This window comes from Alternaria atra (assembly GCF_907166805.1).
Source record: "Alternaria atra isolate CS162 genome assembly, contig: 21, whole genome shotgun sequence".
NCBI classification, from domain to species: Eukaryota; Fungi; Ascomycota; class Dothideomycetes; order Pleosporales; family Pleosporaceae; genus Alternaria; species Alternaria atra.
In genome coordinates this window covers 4,363,103-4,381,209 of record NW_025091319.1, presented here as the reverse complement: position 1 = coordinate 4,381,209, position 18,107 = coordinate 4,363,103, and the positions used below count along the sequence as shown (strand labels likewise).

General features: G+C 51.5%; 7 protein-coding genes across 7 annotated transcripts; 4 read left to right on the top strand and 3 right to left on the bottom strand.

Moving 5' to 3' along the window:
• Positions 1-70: 70 nt before the first annotated feature.
• ALTATR162_LOCUS1890 (uncharacterized protein) lies at positions 71-1,721 on the top strand (the record flags this gene model as incomplete). The annotated part of the gene is made up of 3 exons (XM_043309490.1): positions 71-141; positions 192-447; positions 501-1,721. 3 exons carry the CDS (start codon positions 71-73, stop codon positions 1,719-1,721), a joined length of 1,548 nt encoding a protein of 515 aa, XP_043165425.1.
• A 674-nt stretch (positions 1,722-2,395) lies between these two features.
• ALTATR162_LOCUS1889 (uncharacterized protein) lies at positions 2,396-6,708 on the top strand (the record flags this gene model as incomplete). The annotated part of the gene is made up of 8 exons (XM_043309489.1): positions 2,396-2,597; positions 2,687-3,151; positions 3,208-3,599; positions 3,654-3,877; positions 4,093-4,181; positions 4,233-4,289; positions 6,545-6,615; positions 6,667-6,708. 8 exons carry the CDS (start codon positions 2,396-2,398, stop codon positions 6,706-6,708), a joined length of 1,542 nt encoding a protein of 513 aa, XP_043165424.1.
• Positions 6,709-8,218: 1,510 nt separating this feature from the next.
• On the top strand, positions 8,219-9,806 carry ALTATR162_LOCUS1888 (uncharacterized protein; the record flags this gene model as incomplete). Its single annotated transcript, XM_043309488.1, has 3 exons — positions 8,219-8,317; positions 8,368-8,688; positions 8,736-9,806. The coding sequence occupies 3 exons, from the start codon at positions 8,219-8,221 to the stop codon at positions 9,804-9,806; spliced, it is 1,491 nt and encodes a 496-aa protein (XP_043165423.1).
• Positions 9,807-9,947: 141 nt separating this feature from the next.
• On the bottom strand, positions 9,948-10,729 carry ALTATR162_LOCUS1887 (uncharacterized protein; the record flags this gene model as incomplete). Its single annotated transcript, XM_043309487.1, has 3 exons — positions 9,948-10,198; positions 10,257-10,315; positions 10,653-10,729. 3 exons carry the CDS (start codon positions 10,727-10,729, stop codon positions 9,948-9,950), a joined length of 387 nt encoding a protein of 128 aa, XP_043165422.1.
• Positions 10,730-11,539: 810 nt separating this feature from the next.
• Positions 11,540-13,711, top strand: ALTATR162_LOCUS1886 (uncharacterized protein; the record flags this gene model as incomplete). Its single annotated transcript, XM_043309486.1, has 1 exon — positions 11,540-13,711. The coding sequence occupies one exon, from the start codon at positions 11,540-11,542 to the stop codon at positions 13,709-13,711; it is 2,172 nt and encodes a 723-aa protein (XP_043165421.1).
• A 530-nt stretch (positions 13,712-14,241) lies between these two features.
• ALTATR162_LOCUS1885 (uncharacterized protein) lies at positions 14,242-15,567 on the bottom strand (the record flags this gene model as incomplete). The annotated part of the gene is made up of 6 exons (XM_043309485.1): positions 14,242-14,720; positions 14,771-15,102; positions 15,156-15,265; positions 15,341-15,360; positions 15,418-15,431; positions 15,491-15,567. The coding sequence occupies 6 exons, from the start codon at positions 15,565-15,567 to the stop codon at positions 14,242-14,244; spliced, it is 1,032 nt and encodes a 343-aa protein (XP_043165420.1).
• Positions 15,568-16,069: 502 nt separating this feature from the next.
• On the bottom strand, positions 16,070-17,899 carry ALTATR162_LOCUS1884 (uncharacterized protein; the record flags this gene model as incomplete). The annotated part of the gene is made up of 5 exons (XM_043309484.1): positions 16,070-16,113; positions 16,166-16,446; positions 16,493-16,604; positions 16,653-17,413; positions 17,463-17,899. 5 exons carry the CDS (start codon positions 17,897-17,899, stop codon positions 16,070-16,072), a joined length of 1,635 nt encoding a protein of 544 aa, XP_043165419.1.
• Between the last annotated feature and the right edge of the window lie 208 nt (positions 17,900-18,107).

Genomic DNA, 18,107 nt, shown 5'->3' with positions numbered 1-18,107 from the left:
ATCGAATTTGTGGCCTCTAGCACCCTCCCGAGCTTACAGTGTATGATCAGAATAGTAACGAACAGCCACCATGCCTCTCGACCGCCTCATCAAGGCTAAGAAGAGCGTTTCGGGTATCGTCTCTCGGATGAGCAGTGCTCCGTGAGTGGCAATTGTTCATGTCATGTCTCTACCATGCTGACTATTTCAAGTATTCAGCCATGTCACCCCGAGCGAAATGAAAACGATGCACCAAGTTGTGAGGCTCCGAGTCCATATTCGCCAGGAGCAAGTTCCGCCGTACCAGATGCAAATGACGAATCACCTACCAAAGATACTTCGTCTGTACGCAAAGGTCTGATAGGGTCGTTGCGAAAGCAAAAGCTGCGGAGCATTAGCTCGTTACGAAGTTTGCGGTCGCCTACCAAGACCAAGCAGTCCGATGTATCTGCATCACCACTGGCTGAAGTAGGCGTCCCTACAAATTATGGCAAAGTATATACTGAACCCGTGTTCCATAGAGTCCTTGTACCCCAAAACATCGACTCAACTCATCGCTCGTTCTTAACTTCGAGCAATCACCCCCTGATAAACCGATATTCGATCTCGAACGCAAAGACTCCATTACCTCAAGCTTGAAGGTCCATCACTCCTCGCCCGTGCCTGTTCCCACATCTGAAAATCAGAACTTGCGATCACTCGTCGATTCTTCGATCATTCCTTTTGGAACCGTGCCGCTTTCACCAGCTCCCATCCAGAGAATCCTAGAGTTGGACCAGACTGAGACTCTCTCTGATAGTCTTCAGCGTGCTGCAGTATACTTCGATGAACCTGTTCTCAGCTACGAAGACTTTGAGCTGAATGATTTGCTTCCCGACGAGTGCACCACGCACTCTGGCAACAGCGAAGAGGTACGACAGAGATTAGCCTGTGAGGAGCTGTCTTGGGCACATCGTACGAAGAACTTGTCAGATTACAAGGTAGACGACGAGGAGGACGGCGCACAAGGCGGTGCCACCAACGAAGCACTGAGCGCAGCGGACGTGAACGATACGGTAGAGGAACCTGCAAAACTTATACTAGGCAAAGGGTATTGTGCGAGGGCATACCGTCGAGTAGATGGAAAGTGTCGACTCAAGATCAAGCTGCTCGCTTCCGACCCCGAAGATGGCGACGATGGCCCCGAATGGGATGACGAGATGCCATTCAGGTTTGCTGGGGCTCAAGAAGATAAACTAGTGTCAGAACTTGGCGCCATCATTCGAGAAAACGGAATTGTCTCCACATGTGATGACAAGATTGACGAGGCGTTTGCAGCGGGCAAACTTCCAGCATATCTGGATATCACTCTGGACGAGGACAACGATAAGAATGCACAGAGCCTCCTCCACAGTCTGACGAAGATACGGGAGCGCGATAGCACTTGGGGCCAACACATAGGACTCTACGATGGCTCCGGCTACGGGGCGGGATCCAGCTCGCGACCTGTGACGGGTGTGACTGAGACGACCGACGTTCCCTGCGCACGCATTGCTGGAGCATTCACAGATCACGAGAGTGAAGTCCCCACGATCATTCGCAGGCTGTGGGACAACACCTATCCTCACGGCCTTGATGCGGACTTTCCTGGACAGGCTACTGTGAGTGATCCAGCAATCTCCGAGGCGCAGGAACAACCGGAAAGCCATTTCGAGAACTACGAAGCGGTCCAGGGTATGCTGGATCCTCGTGGCAACGCATAGATCATCGACTACGCAGGCCAGTATGCAGGGTCGTTTAGAATCGCTGGGTTGGGCCGTAAAAAGTGTGATGATGGCAGAACAGGAAGGGTACATCCGGCATCATTCATAGCAAACCACACCATTCCATCGATAGTCTCCATAGCTACCAATGCAGCCCACTAGTTCTTCCGTGTACGCGTCTTCCTGATTTTCCCATATATGCACTGCGGGGTGTTCGCGTCTCCCAACTCTCGTGATGACACCACTGCATCCAATAGTCGGACATATGATAGACATCAAAGTGCGCAGATGATCCGAGTCCTGCATCCATTAGTCGGACCAAGGATAATCTAAAGCAGCGGAAGGCCGGGCTCCAGAAGGTGTTGCGGAGAGAAATCAGGCCATGTCGGCTCATGCTACTTGTCCGAGTTTGGGACGTTGACTAGGGTGTGGAGTGGATCAGCGAAGGCATGCGGAACAGCTCGTACGATGTTTTGCGTCGGCGGTGGATAGGGACATGATCCAACACATGATGATTTATGCTGTGATGTGAGACGCCGTTTGTGCGCCGGCCTAGACGAAGGAGTGGTTGACACGTTTAAAGGTCTGATGGTTGGCGGGTTTGTGGATGGAGGCGTGGACTTGTCCGTTTTGCTGTTGCTTTGTCCCTCGATTTGCCCCGCGTGGAGTTCAATATGCCAGGCGTAGACCACAGATGCAGCGGGGAGAACGCCAACGACGTTGTTATCCTTGGCTGCGGTATCATCGGCTTGTGCACCGCGTACTACCTCACAGAAAGTGGAAACACGGATCCAAAGAGCATTCACTTGGTTGATTCGAGTCCGGAGCTGTTCCAGTGCGCGTCTGGCCTTGCTGCGGGGTTCCTCAGTGCCGACTGTATGTATACAAGCTTCCGTCGCGTCTGAGCTCGGCGCGTCGCGTCATCGTCATCTACAACCCAGGCGCATTATCTGACTAGGGAATAGGGTTCGCCCCATCAGTATCTTCCCTCGGCGCGTTATCCTTCAAGCTTCACGCCGACCTTGCCAACGCACACTCTGGACGCACAACATGGGGTTACTCGCAGTCAACCGGTATCTCTCTTTCGCAAGACAGCGAATCAGCCATTGGCGGTAGCGGCGAAGACTGGCTTGAAAATGGGACGAGTAGAGCACAATTAGCGAACCACAACAAGCCTTGGGAAGAGCAGGCTGCCGGTCCGGAATGGCTTCGGCGTACACAAGAAGGCATCATGGAGGTTATAAGTCGGGATGGTACCACAGCACAGATCGATCCCCTAAGGTTCTGCCAATGGTTGCTGGAAGAGGTTAAAGAAAGGGGAGTGCAGATACATCAGCCTGCGAAGGCGACAGCGATCATCAAAGACGCAGAGGACGTGCTGTGTGGCTTGAAGATTTCCACGAGCGACGACGCTGAGTCGGAAACAGAGTGTAGGGCCTCAATCGACGACCTCGACTTTTCTATGGCTGCTGACTATCTACAATAGTACCTTGTACGCGTCTCGTCATAACATCTGGCGCCTGGTCTCCTCGTGTATTTAGCACCCTCTTCCCTTCATCGAAAACACGCATCCCCGTCTCCTCCTTAGCTGGCCACTCGCTGCTCGTCCGAAACCCACACCACAGACCCGAAGAGCTCGACAAGGAAGTCTGCCATGCAGTCTTCGCAACAGATACGCTCGGCTTCTCGCCAGAATGGTTTGCGAGACTGGGTGGAGAACTGTACTTGGCAGGGCTCAATAGCACAAGCATACCACTGCCAGATTTTGCGACGGATGTCAAAGCTAGTGAGAAGGCCGTTGCGCAGTTGAGAAAATGCGCGAAAGCTATGATGATGAATGTTCCTGGAAAGGGCATGGAGGTGTTAAGGGAAGGCTTGGTATGTTATTATTCTGAGAGCAAATTCTATGGACATTTGCTAATCCTGGGGCAGTGCTTCCGTCCAGTCACATCTAGCGGCCGACCCATCGTATCGCGAATACCAGACGGTAAGCTTGGAGGCATCAAGACGAATTACCGAGAGAACGGAGGTGTCTACATAGCGGCCGGCCACGGTGCTTGGGGTATATCACATGCGCCTGGCACCGGGCTTGTGTTGTCTGAGATGATACAAGGACGGGAAACGAGCGCAAAGATTGAGGCACTGCAGTTACCATCGTGAGCTCTTAATACTCAATGAAAGATCGAATTGAGTATTGCGCCTCTCAAGTGTCTGATATCTGCCCATTTGGCAATGTATGGAAGTGAACGTGCTTTGACACTGACATCATTCCGTGCTCAGAGTCTTTCAAGTTAGTACAGCACTGCGCCGCATCTTTGTACGGTGACTCCGTAGTTGGTCTTCTGGAAAAGTGACCAGATGTTACTTTTAGCAATTCAAAGTTACTACAATATCCACGAACCCTGCCGAGGAGTTTGCTATGGGCAAGAGGTGTGATGATAGTAACAGACTTTACGCCATGTCAGTATACCTTCACTCAGAAAGTTTGGGCCTTTTGCTTATTGGTAACAGTCGCTATGATCTCTTGGTTCCCGCTCTATATCCTGAAAAGCCCGAGTTACATAAGAGGTATGTATACTAAGTTTTCTATATATGAGTCTCCGAGCAGCCAGCTACAGGGCGAAAGATGACATGAAGACACTCGTCGACAAGTTTCCTTGTGGTTTTAAGAGTGGGATAGGGGACAGATGTCTTCACGTCACGACATGTAAATACCTCATTCCCCTTAGCCATCTGGCTTCAGATCTATTATCTCGGAGCCTCCTAGGTTTGCAAAATTACTTCGTTTGTGACATGCTTCTAGCTACGGTGCCGTACGGGTGAGTTGTGCAGATGTCAAAGCGTTTTCTATGAGTCGTATGACCACCCCCCAAACCCTCCAAGCAAAATATGTCCAACAACCCCCAACCACAGTAAGTCCTCCCAATCTCCTGATCACCGCCGTACCATCAACCTCACCTCCAAATAATATCTCTTTATTAGCCCCCACATACACAACCTCCGTCTGCTGCATCCTTCAAGCCTCCACAGGCTTCGCGTTTGCCGCCAGTCGATGCCAGATCGTCATATCACCCATGGAAGATGTCAATACGAGCAGCCTATTCGGATTTGAAGCTTCCAAGACCTTCTCTTTGCACTTGCCTGCATAAAACAACTGGACTTTGACAGTTACATCCCGACCCCATCCCGCGAAATCGTCTGCAGGTGTGGAGGTACAAAGTCAGCGTATATCTCACATGCATCGCATAAAGTTACAACTTACCTTTGATCTTCTGCGCTGGCACCATGAGTGCCTCAAGACATGCAGTACCTTGTCTTATGATCCTCTTTTGTCCACAGACAGACTGAGAACTTGCGTGCGCCGATACTGTTACCTTGCGCAGCTTTGGCATACCCAATGACGTAGGCTTGAAGCTCTTGAGAAGTCCGCTGATAGGATAGGCGTAACTCTTTTGAGAGGAACCGTAGCTTACTGTTGGTGCGTGAAAACCGAGATGCAGTTCTTCAAGATCCCGAAAGCGTGGTATCAGCTCCAGTATCAATTGGTTGTGGATTATGTTAGATACTCGAGCTGATAGGATCCCTCTATACATTGGACCGTTTTTTAAAGCATCGTACAAGGGTGAGAGACACGTCCACTCTTGATCGGCCGGCATATTGATCCGAGTAAAGGCGAGTTTTCTCGTCGAAGAGAAGAAATACTGGTTGATGTTCCTACGCACCATTTCACAGACATACCGGCCTTCCAACTCGGAAGTATTTTAGGTAGGGCGGATAGTCGATTTCAGGCCATATATGACATGCGATTGCGCTATCATCTCCAAGAAAGTATTGCTCGTATACCTTGTGTCGAAGCTCAGCAGGTAAGTCGGAAAAGTGATGGAATGTTCGTGGTATGATCAGGTCACATCCGAGGCGATTAGCGTTGTACTGCGCCCTGGTAGTGGAGGGCATGGTAGTGTCGTTAGAGTATGGCGATAGAACTGGGAGGTGAATCTACCGATACATCAATTGTTCGTTTTCGGTGTTGAAGTGCGGGGAAGAGAAATATGAACCTGGAGGCCGTTTGTCGCAGATTGTCGAATAGTCAATTGGAAGTGACGTAGAATCAGCGCAGGCGCAGTGAAAGAGAACGATCTCGGAAAGGAAACGACGTATTGCGCGGATATACCTAATGAGCAATAGGCAGCTCCCTGGGCAATTCATATAGGATATTTTGGCTGCTTGCACTGAGGAGAAACCAAGTATGTCTGGGCACGATGTGAAAGAGTCTTTGGACCATGCTCTCAAACAAAGTGTGAGTGCGCCATAGCTTTCATTGAGACTGTTAAACTTCGTTTCTGTGTTGACAATAGGAACACCGGGCATCTTGCTCCCAGCAAACGCACTAGTGTGTTTGGAGGGGACTCTAACATCCTCTAACTCGGTTGGTGAAAATGTCCGAGGACTGGTCCTGTAATAGCAAGAGGTTGAGAATAAACATCGACAATGTCGCCAGTATTATGATGTTTCGATGAAAAGAATACACATCCAACTTGTCCAATAACTTGAGGGTTTCGTACCTAGGTAGACACTTCTCCCATCTCCGGACTAGTTGAGTTGCACACAAAAGCGGTTAGTGCAAGTACCTTGGTAACCCAGCCCATCAACGTCGTCTGTTCCCTTTTCGGACTGTCTTGTCATCCCATGTCAATTTGCCCGGTGTGATTTCCTTGTGTCAATCGAATATTTTTTCTGTACATTCGTTGGCACTATATCGAAGACAGGCTCTGACTGCGACATTGCGTTTTTGCACAACGAACCCATGCTTGATCTGTCGACAGAGGTCCAGCATGGCGGTAAAGTTACTCGACTTACTATCGTTGATGATCTTGTTGCCGTTACGAGTGATCTGGTCAGTCTTATTGCAATCGTCACTGATGCCTATGATGCTGAGCCTTTCCAGTCTGCCCAAGCCGAGAATTGCATCAAGTTCGAAACCGCATAGGTAGTCGTTCATTGCAAGTGTCTGTATGGGTTCGTTTCCGAGACTATTCCACAACGTACTCGTACATAGCAATGGCGCATATAATGTAAGATTGAGCTCGCGAAGTTGTGGCAAGTATGGCATCATAGAACACAAGAGGCCGTTGCACTCTCGCGCAAGCTTGCGAGCATCAATCTGGCTTTCGCTGTTCTTAGCTCCAAACAGAAGACGCTTCCGCTGCCCATTGATGTTGCCTATTGTAGCCTTTCGAACCATACGACGGAGTTGCAAGGAACAGTCGTGCAATGAGACCAGGATACGACCAAGAGCTACATTATCGTCGAATTCAAAATGAGCTGCTTCCAACAAACAAGGTAGAAGTTCGCTTTGCAGCTTCTTGTTGGCAAGGCAAAGAGGTGGGAGGAACGGAGCGGCTTTCCTTTTAAGCCGGATCGACAGCTCGTACTCCTGAGAGAATCGCAAGTGAGGCCAGTTTCGACAGGCTATTGAACTCTTTTCTTCTAAGAAGTACTGATCGTATATCAAGCAACGGAGTTCCTAGCGATACACGAGGGTTAGTGTATGAACATCAGATAATGCGCGGGGTGATATTCGTACGACAGGCAAGTCCATGAAGAGGTGGAACATTGGTGGATGAAGTATGTCGTCCATGTATGGGTTTAGCGCCACGAGGAGTTCTTCGAAACCGTCTACATGGCCAGGCTTCGTGCTATGACCACCAGTATTTGTGGCTGGGGCCATGGTGTAGTCGGAGGCGGGTGCCATCAAGTGGATACACCACGCGGAGTCGGTAGAAGGAGCGGCTGGCAACAGGTGATACCTACTGAAATCGCGTGTCTATCTCGCAAGTCGCAGTAGTTGAGTGAGCGCGACGCGCAGAAGAGGATACCGAGCCAACAGAGCGGTCGGCACTGAGGCAGGGTTCCGAGGCGATGCGCTAATGACAACGCTCGAATCCCCGCCCATCCCGTCATGCCTTCTGGCCCCGAACTCGACGGCCGCCGCATCTTCCAACTACAAGACAGTCTTCGAGCTGTGTATCATACAGCTGCGTTGTCATCAAGCTCGGCTTCTCCTACTCGGCCTCTCTCGGTCTGAACCGACTTCCAACTCCACTAGCGTTCTGGTACGCTACCGCCAGCCGTCTTCAGTAAGCATTCTCCTCCTCTAGGACCGCAACAGAAGTAAAGTGACTCTTGGCATCCTTGGCACGACACCATTTTCAAGCCTACCAAGGCCTCTTATCACGTCTTGACATGGCTCGTGTGCTTCTTCGCTCGGCTCCACCCCGTTATTGGCGGGCACAGCGTAAGCTTCGTATATTACCGGCTCAACTTGTCCGTATGTAGCAGGTCCAAAGAGCTCCGCATGCAAATACGTCAGTAGGAGCTATGTTCCTGGTCGCTGGGCCGGACACAGCGTTGGAGAGATGGTGACAACCATAAATTGCGCGACATGCCCGGCAAATTTCGAAGAGCCATTGCCTTTCATCGATCATTGACCAATTACAATGGCTATTTTGAAGTCAATTGCCGCAGTTGCTGCGTGCGCTGCAGCATCTACTGCAGCAGCTATCCAGCCTCGTCAGTACAAGACGCTTGTTGATTCGGTACGTGATCGACAGTACCGTGTTCTTCTCCTCACTAATACGCACAACAGCAATCTCTGCGTGACGCTCTGCACATCGAGAACTTGTACGCAAAGGCGGAGAAGCTCCAGGAAATCGCATACAGTACCCCCGGCAAGAACCGCGTTATTGGCAGCCAGGGCCACGAAGACACGGTCGAATACATCAAAGGGCAACTTGAAGCGTTCCCTGACTATTACGATGTATATACCCAGGATGTGCCGCTTTCCATTGGCTACAATGCCACGCTCACCGCCAACAACAAGACTATCGAGGCTTTCGCTGTGACGCTTGCCCCAGGCGGCAACGTGACCGGCCCGCTTGTTGCTATCCCTAGTCTAGGGTGTAATGAGGTAAGATCAATTACTGCATCTCCGGAAGCAACATTAACACCGCCTAGGAGGACTTTCCTGAAACTCTCGAGGGCTCCCTCGCTTTGATCCAGCGTGGTAACTGCTCATACGGCGAGAAGGTGCAACTTGCAGCTGCTAAAGGTGCTCTCGGCGTGGTGGCATGGAACAATGCCGAAGGCACCCTTGAAGGTTATTCGCTACAAGTCCTGTACCCAGAGGGCGACTTCGTTCCTGTTGCTGGCATCACCCTTGGCCAAGGAGAGTCTCTTCTCGCTCAACTCGATGCCGGTGTGGACATCACCGTGGATATGTGGACAAACGCTACCGTCTACAACACTCGCAACCTTATTGCTGAGACTAAGGCTGGTGATCACGACAATGTCATCCATGTCAGCGGTCACTCCGACTCAGTCACAGCCGGCCCGGGTATCAACGACAACGGTTCAGGTTCCATGTCTATCCTCGAGATCGCTATCCAGCTCACCAACTTCACCGTTAACAACGCTGTACGCTTCAGTTGGTGGACGGCAGAAGAGGCCGGTCTGCTAGGCGCAGAGTACTACGTCCACGAATTGCCTCAAGACGAGAGAGACAAGATCCGTCTCATGCTTGATTTTGACATGATGGCATCTCCAAACTTTGCCTATCAAATCTACGATGGCGATGGTTCGGCTTACAACCTCAGCGGTCCTGCTGGTTCTGCCGAGGCTGAGCACGAGTTCGCCGCATACTTCGACAGCATCGGTCTCAACCACACTGAGATTGAATTCGATGGTCGTTCAGACTATGGCCCCTTCTTGGAAGCTGGCATCGCAGCTGGCGGTATCGCAGGTGGAGCTGAAGGCATCAAGACGGAAGAAGAAGCCGAAATGTTCGGTGGCGGTGCTGGCGTACCCTATGATGTGAACTACCACGAGGACGGTGATACAGTCAACAACCTGAACTTGGATGCTTGGATTGAGTTCACCAAGGCTATTGCGCATATGACAGCTACGTACGCTATTTCGTGGGATAGTATTCCCCCTAGGAACGCAACGGCTGCGCAAAAGAGGTCGGAAAGGTACACGCAGTGGAAGCAGGAGTTCCGCCAGACAAAGAGGTATCAAAGGTGGGTGTAGATGTTGGCACTTTCACCAGGAAATGGTTACGTAGTATGACTTTAGATATGAAATGGATGAAGTTATCAGTAGAAGCCCATTACAGCCTTTCTCACTAATTAACATTGCTATAACGTTGCTACGCATCTCGACATTACATCTCTACTCGTCATCGTCATCATCGTCGACCACAGGTACGGGATCAGCTTTGCCTGTAGTCTTGACTTTCCGATCTTTCTCCGCGCCGGCTGGCTTCTTGCCTTTAGGATTGGCGTCCTCATCGTCATCATCATCTTCTTCCTCAGGCACCGCAGCGTCGTCGTCCTCGTCGTCGCTTACGTCGTCTTCTTCCTCCTCGTCTTCGTCGTCCTCATCGTCTTTGGGCTTAGTGCGCTTGGTCTTCTTCTTGGGTGCTGCGGCCGTGTTAAATGAAACGAGATACGAACATGTTGGGTGACGGAAATGACTTACGAGGCTCTTCGGCGTCAGAGTCGTCAGAGTTGAAGTTTGAGCCTTCGGATTCGGCGTATCTATGAGGTAGGGTGTTAGTTTTTTTTTTTCGTAATTGAAGCGGACCATATGCCGGTAGGCTGCAAGCGTGCACGTCACGGCCAACGTGGGCGTTCAAGGAGAAACGCCAAATTGAGGTTCTTGCGAGGGTTGCTGGGAAGCGCGATCGCGTCAACTGTTTCTGCCACTCAATAGGCCCGCAACATCGCTCCGACGCATGCAAAGCTTCCGTAGAGCTTGGAAGCGGTCCCAAAATCCTCAATTCAATTCCACGACAAAAGGACTTTCGATGCCATCAAGAAAGGGTGCATGCGATGGCAAGTACAAAGCCATGACGTCAAAGAAGTTCTCACTTACTCTTCTTCCTCTTCACTCTCGTCACTCGGGAGGGCAACAAGCTCCTCCTCCTCGTTCTTCCTCTTTCTTGTAGACATGTTATCGTTCTGGAGAAAATTGGCAAAAGTTGGTAGGTCAAAGTAGTGTTTTGGGGTAGGGCGAGAGCTGGGAGCTATGGAGAAGCTTGCGAGCGGGGGCCCCGAGACGGGGGCCCGGATGAAATAGACACAACCTACGCAAGCCTACCAAGGAGGCTGGGAAACCAGGGCTCTTGCGGGCTTTTGCTCAATGGCTTAGTTCGGGCTGTTCGGGTGTGTTGTGGTTAGCCAATCATTGGCCATGTGGTCATCACCCGCATAGGAGCACCGGGATGGGGGCACGCAAGCGTTGCGCTTCTATTGCTTTGCTGCAGGTACCACGCAAGGAGATGTCTGTTGACTTGGAAGATTTGTCTGGAGTGCTTATAGGTTATATCTCGATGGTATTCTACTAGAGGGGCCTTTATCTGGGAGCTGTAAACCTAAACAGCCCGAGTCCGTGGACACGTTGGCCATGCAGTGCAATCAGACATATCGTATGCAGATGCAGAAACATGTCATGATCAGTTCATTTTCATCATCCAGACACATTGCGATGCATATGAAACCGTCTCTACGACTGAGAGTCTGGTTTGAACTGTAGTCACAGTCGCGGTGTTGGCTGGGTGTTCGCAGCTCAAGGTGCAGAGCTCATAGGCCTAAAAGGGAAAGCGCACCCCACTTGGCGCCAGTCATGGCTAGTGCTGCCCCTCCCGCGGTACCGCGTCTTATTCGTGCTGCCTCGACAGTCTTTCTTACTCTCAATCGTTTCTTGACCGAGTCGACTCAACACCCGTTTGCGCCCACACCACATATTCAAACACGCCCACCATGTCGGCACCCCAGGTCGCAAGGGCGCCGGTCCAGCGACTTCGGGGCTTAAATGATTCCTACCAATATCAGTCCAAAGCAACGCAACGAAGACAAGCGCCTCAGGTCGCTGCGCCCCAAGCCGCCAAACGTACATACACTTGCTGCGAAAACCCCCAGATCGACACTTCAGACAATGAAGTCATGTGCTATAACTGCGGTCACGTTCACAACGAAAGCAACATTGTCTCCGAGGTTACTTTTGGCGAAACCTCAGGCGGAGCAGCCATTGTCGAGGGTGGCTTCATCCACGCGAACCAGCGACACGCGAATTCCATGGGCGGGACTATGCGAGGCCTGGGTGGTATGGAGAGTAGGGAGCAGGCTGCGATGAATGGCAAAAACTCTATTCAGGCTCTCGGTGCATCTCTCAACCAGCGCGAGGCCGTTATAGAGCAAGCCATCAGCTGGTATAGGCTCGCCATGAACTTCAGATTCATCCAGGGTCGTCGGATGAGGAACGTCGCTGCTGTCTCCATCTACATGGCCGCACGAAGACAGCCTGAGAATACGCTCATGCTCATCGACTTGGCCGAGAAGATCCAAACCAACGTCTGGGCCTTGGGAGACACATACAAACAATTTCTCGAGATGCTAAAAGAAGAGGATCCGGCGCAACTTGTGGGCACCAAGGCCGTCCAGGAGATCGAGCCTTTGATGCTAAAGTACTGTCGAAAGCTTGAATTTGGCGATGATTCTCACAGAGTTGCCGACGATGCCTGTAAGGTCCTGAAGCGAATGAATCGAGATTGGATGGTACAGGGTCGTCAACCGGCTGGGCTGTGCGGTGCTTGTATCATCATAGCCGCTCGCATGAACAATTTCCGTCGGACCATTCGAGAGGTCGTCTATGTCGTCAAGGTCGCCGATTCTACCATCACCTCCCGTCTATACGAATACAAGAGGACACAGAGTGCGGCTCTGACGGTCAACCAGTTCCGGGAGTTCGGACCTCGTCTCAAGGTCAAGGCTCAACCTCCCGCCATCTGGAGGCGCGCAGAGAAGGAAGAGCGGAGAGAAAAGAAGAAGAAGAAGAAGCAACGGCTACCCAAAGGAGCTGGTGGCGCTGCTGCAGAGAGCGCATCGGGCGATAGTGAAGCAGAACCAGGCTCGGATACGGCACCAAAACGCACAAGCAAGAGACGCAAGTCAAATGACGGGTCGTCTCAGCCAGTCGGAACACAAACTGAAACTCCTGATACGCGGGACAGCGACCAATCTGCCGAACTAGCAGTTTTTGATGGCAACAACGATGCGGTCGTTGAATCTGTTGCTACTGCAGTCGAGGAAGTCGAGGCTGGCGAGACCACCGATCCAGACTTTATCATGCCTAAGCAGCGTGGCCGACCACCGAAGAAGCGGGTACCCGTTGTCATTGCCGAAGAGGATCTCGAGATTGAGCAAGATCTGGAGGATGAAGTCACAAACACCATCAAGGACTGGGAGGGTATCTTCAAGGAGATCGCCAACAGTGAAGACCACGAGCTTCTGAGGCGCTCTGGCTGGACAGCAGCAGAGATGGCGCGCGTGGCTGCCGACACGCGCGACGTCGTCCCTGTGAATCTGGACCCTGAAATTGGCGAAGACGAATTCAACGATGACCCAGACGTTGCGACCTGCATCCTTGCTCCCGAAGAAGTCCGTCGCAAGGAAGCTATTTGGATCACGGAGAACGAAGAGTGGCTGCGCGCCCAACAGAAGAAGATGTTGGAAGCCGAGCTCGAAGCCGCGGAAGACAAGCCCAAGAAGCCCAAGCAAAAGCGCAAACATCACCAAATGGGTGACGGTAATGTTCTTGAAGGTCAGCCTGCGGCTAGTGCAGCGGATGCTGCTCACAAAATGCTCAAGAAGCGCGCCAAAGCTTTCAGTAACCACATCAACTACGATCGGCTGAAGGAGTTGTTCCCCGGTGGTCATGCTTCAGCGAGCCCATCTGGTAGCGGTCAGGGTGCCAGCCCATCTTCTAACACGCCAGCTGTTGTACGGCAGACTACCGACGTTGATGCGGAAGGCGAGGAAGAAGAAGAAGAAGAGGACGAGGAGATGCAAGAGGTGGAGGAAGAGGAAGATTTGGAACACAACTACTTGGACGACGATGATGAAGGATTTGGTAACGAAAGCTACGACTACTAGAAATAGGCGGCAAGTGCATGCATACTGGGCGATTTCATCTCAAGTATATTCAAAGGGTGGCGATTTGGTTTGCACTTTTTTTTGGCGAAAAGTTTACGGGATGCACGGCGTGTTTGAGCTTAATTTCATAGCCACCACGTTGGCCGGAAAGATGCGGAGTATCTTGGGATTTTAGACTTTGCATATATACCCTCGACTTGCAAGCGTAGCATAGCATCATGATAACGGAGTTTAGCTTTGTTCAAACAGGACCTATATCTCATTTGTCGCTCGAGCACAGTCTTTAGTCTTCGCGCATGCATCACGCATCATAGTCGAAGACAGCCATGTTGATTGTAGGGGAGGAATTCCCAATGATAGATTGGTCCCTGCTTCGTAACTCATTCACACATGCTCATGCTACCCTAAATTTTTGGTATGCGAAAACCTTGCCAAAACGCCGATTAAGTCTATCATGGAAGACACAGGCGCCTCGTTTCCCGAACGGTAGTGACGCCGTCCCAAATCTCACTATACACGCAAGACACTGACTAGCACATCTTGTATTGGGCCTCGCCAGAAGCTTGCCTGTGCATGTCGCTCGACTCGAGCTTGTACGAGATGTTAATGTCCAAATCGCGGTGGTTCTTCTCGTTGGGCTTGTTCTCCAGGATACCGCTGATGGTCTCACCCTCCTCAACTGTGAGCACGTCCTTGAGGTAAAAGACTGTCTGCTTCCAGTGAGTGTACTTTGTGTGGGGACCGGTGGAGAAGCGGATGGGCTTGTGGCAGGCGGCGAACTCAATGTCGAACCAGGCGATGACGGCGTGGACAAAGTCGCTGCGGCGCACCTTGAGCTCGTACGGTAACCGGAAAGCGAGGTCGGCGACGGTGCAGGTGTAGAGGTCAAGGGTAATGACGGGTGAGGGGTCGGTGACGACGGCCTTGATGTCGACGGTGTCAACGAGGGGCTCGGTGATGGCGGTTGCCTTGAGGGGAGAGTAGTCGAAGCCCCAGACGTTGTCCCAGACTGTTTGATTAGCAAGAAATTCAGCGGAGTCGGAGCTATGCATTGCTTACATCCAATCTTCTCCTCCTTGTAATCGCCATCCTCAATACCAGCCATGAAGATGGTGGCCTTGTCGGGGAAGATCAAGCCGTCCTTGACTAGGTACTTGTCGCGCGCGTACAGAACAGTGTCCAACATGGATTCGTAGAGCAGGAAGTAGCCCATCCACTCGGATATTATTATGTCGACCTTGTCGAAGGGTAGTACGACCTCCTCCATCTTGCCCTGGAGCAGGGTGATCTTGTCCGACATGCCGTTGACCTCGACAATCTCCTTGGCCTTGTCGATAATGGTCGACATGTCAACACCAATGACATGCTTTGCGCCGGCCTTTACGGCGAACCTATACCAGTGTATCAGCGCATGCTCGCGTGTTGTAAGGTGGGGAGCGCAAACATGCTGAGGATGGATGTACCGCATCCGACGTCGAGGACGACCTTGTCCTTGAACAGGTGGGGGTTCTGGTAGATGGCGTCGCGGTAGCTCTTGGTTCGGACTTCATCTTTCTAAACGCGCAGTATTAGCCATGAATCGCAATCGCCGTACAAGCAGCCTGAGGGGGCAGAGCGGGGCCTTCATACCAGCATTTCCTCGTGGATGCCTTTACGTGCGCATTAGTATCAATCATATCATATCATCAGAGTGACTCGGTACGGACCATGGTGGTTGTAGCTGCACGCAACGATGTTAGCGAACCTCTTCGTGTATCTGGACCCTCGAAATGTGCCTACCTGTTGAAGTAATGCGCCTCAGAGTGCGCCATGCCCGTGAGGGGGTCTTTCTTTCCGGCTTCCTGGTGGTTCGCCATGATGATAGTAGGGTGTGAGGAGAAGATGGATGGTGAATAAATAAGAGTGAGGGAACAGAGACTGGCGCTGCTGCGGTCAAAAGGTAGGATAGGGAAATTTTGGTTTTGGTAGTACCAAGCACAGACTCGACACCAGGGTCTCTCAATCTCGGAAAGCGGGGCATCTGAGACTTTGGAAGCTAGGCTCAAAGAGGCATGACACGAAGACGATTTGGTTTTTCACTGTTGATCTTACGCCTCACAAAACTACGTTTCTTAATCACTATACTATATGCGATAAATACAGGTCAATAGATTACAGCAAGTTACAGAATCAGGAGTAGAGTGGTGTCAATTTGTGAGATTCCATTAGAGAAGGTACTGAGAGGGGTATATCGTGCCAAAAAGCAGAAACCGCCCTCGTCGTTAGGTCGTGTGTGTTTTCGTCTGGAGTCATTTCGTTAGTCGTAGAGGAGTTTTGTTCATGACGTCGTGATATATTAGTGAGTGTCGGACAGGTCTGTCAAGGCAAGATGCTGTGGAAGTTGTCCCGGAAATGCTTCGCATCTAGCCTACATATCAGTATCGGACGGGTACCAGCGGCATACAAGCGACGTACCTTCTGATGAAGTAAAAGTCAATCGGTATTTGCCCGTAGGGCCTTTAGGCAGCCTGTAGCTGTCACTGAAAACATACGGATGCAGCTTCTCAAACTGAATTGTATCAGGGCTGACGCGCTTCATCCAGTCGCTACGTCCAACGTATTGCGTAACAAATGCAGTCCAGATGGGGATCGTGTTGAGCGGTCCGCGTCGAGCAGTAACTTCGAACCGCACGCAGCCCGAGTCCGTGTCATAGTAGACGCGGAAGGCGTGGAGATACCTATTATCAGTCGTCTCACTGAACAACGTCAGCATAGAATACGAAGCAAAGGCTGGCTACTTACCCGGAAAACACAATTTTCTCTCCGGGCACGAAAACGTCTTCCAATCCCTCTGCAATGCCGGTTTGATCCTGATGCTTCATAGCAATGGCGGTACAATAAAACAGCACCATGCCTGAAAGAACGTCAGAAGATTCGACATGATCAGTTCAAGTGTACTTACGTTCATATAGAGGGAAGCGCAACCTAGCCCATATGTCAAGTTGGCCGTCGCCACGATTGACTCGGCAGAGCCGCAGGGATGGTCCCGCGCGCCGCAGTGCCAATGCGGTGATTGGGATCTGGCGCCTCAGGCGACGTCCGTCGGCATCCATAGTAAGGAAAAGTATTCGTGCGCGATTGTCATCTGGTCGCCAGTATATCCTCACCCAGACATTTGTTGCTTCGAACGGTAGTTCCAAGACCTTCTCAAAGCCATCACCGTCTAGCATCTCTATCACTCGGGGCTCGTCCCTTCCAAAGCACTGGGTGGGCTCTGCGGGGCTTCGGAAAGGAGTGGAACCGTGGCGACCATCAAAGATCTTCATCGCCCAGTGAGCGACTGGCTCAGAGTCAGTCGATTGGCTTGAATAAGCCTGGGATGACGCAGACGAATATGTCGGCGACTGAGGAATCTCCGGAACTGGTGGTGGAACAAACGGTATATCCCCTATACCTCCCCAAGTTGGTGCAATATGAGATCGATGGGGTAGTGGCAGCGGCGATGCTTGATATGCGTACTGAGCCGCCGGATATGTAGGGTGTTGGTGTATCTTCGGTCTGGGCACCTTGGGGGAAGGCGGCTTTGGCGTCCTAGCACCACCCTTCCCGTTGCCATGTACCGAAAGCCTACTGAAGTAGGATTCGACCGGCATTGGCTTTTGCTTCTTGAGCAACCTTGACAGTAGGACTTTGAATTTAGCTAGTTCTACTTCATCATCTTCCCTGGAGCCAGTCAGCCATAATGCTAGAGTGCGCTGCTACAGGTACCTACCCTTTCAAAGCGTCGTGCATACCCTGTAGATATGTCCTGAAAGTCTCAAATCTTTGGGGCAAGGACATGCCCTGTGCGGTGAAATCCGTAAGCGCATCTTCCCAGATGATTGCGTACGGTGGTGTGCCAGGAAAAGCGCCCGGTGCAGTGTGTCTACTCTTCTTGGACCTGTTGAAAATATCTTGCACGTCGTCGAGCGTGTACCCCAAGCTTGGGAGACATATCTCTAGATCCTTCAGGATGTGGCCTGCATACCTGCCATAGCGGGACAGCTCCAGTGCATCGTGTAATTCATGTAGGGCATGTGATATAGCGAATAGTTCAGCAATGTAGCTTCTGACGTCTTTGCGGTATTGTGGAATCTCGCCTTCAAACGAGAGAAGGCCTGCTGCGGTCTCTTCAGCTTCCTTGGCGTAGTCGAGAAGTCGCAAGTCCATGATGGAGTGCGTGCCAGGGATAGATAGCCGAAACGAAAGATTTAGTAGCAACACATGCTTTAGACGCCTGGGAATCAGCGGAGAAAGGGATAAGAAGTCGCTCAAGCGATGGCGCTACGAGTTGAGCGTCTGGGGTAGACCTCTGGTGGCATGCGCGCTTGAAGAGGGTCGGCTCTTGACGTGTTTATGCAGCAGCACGCCGGTGAGA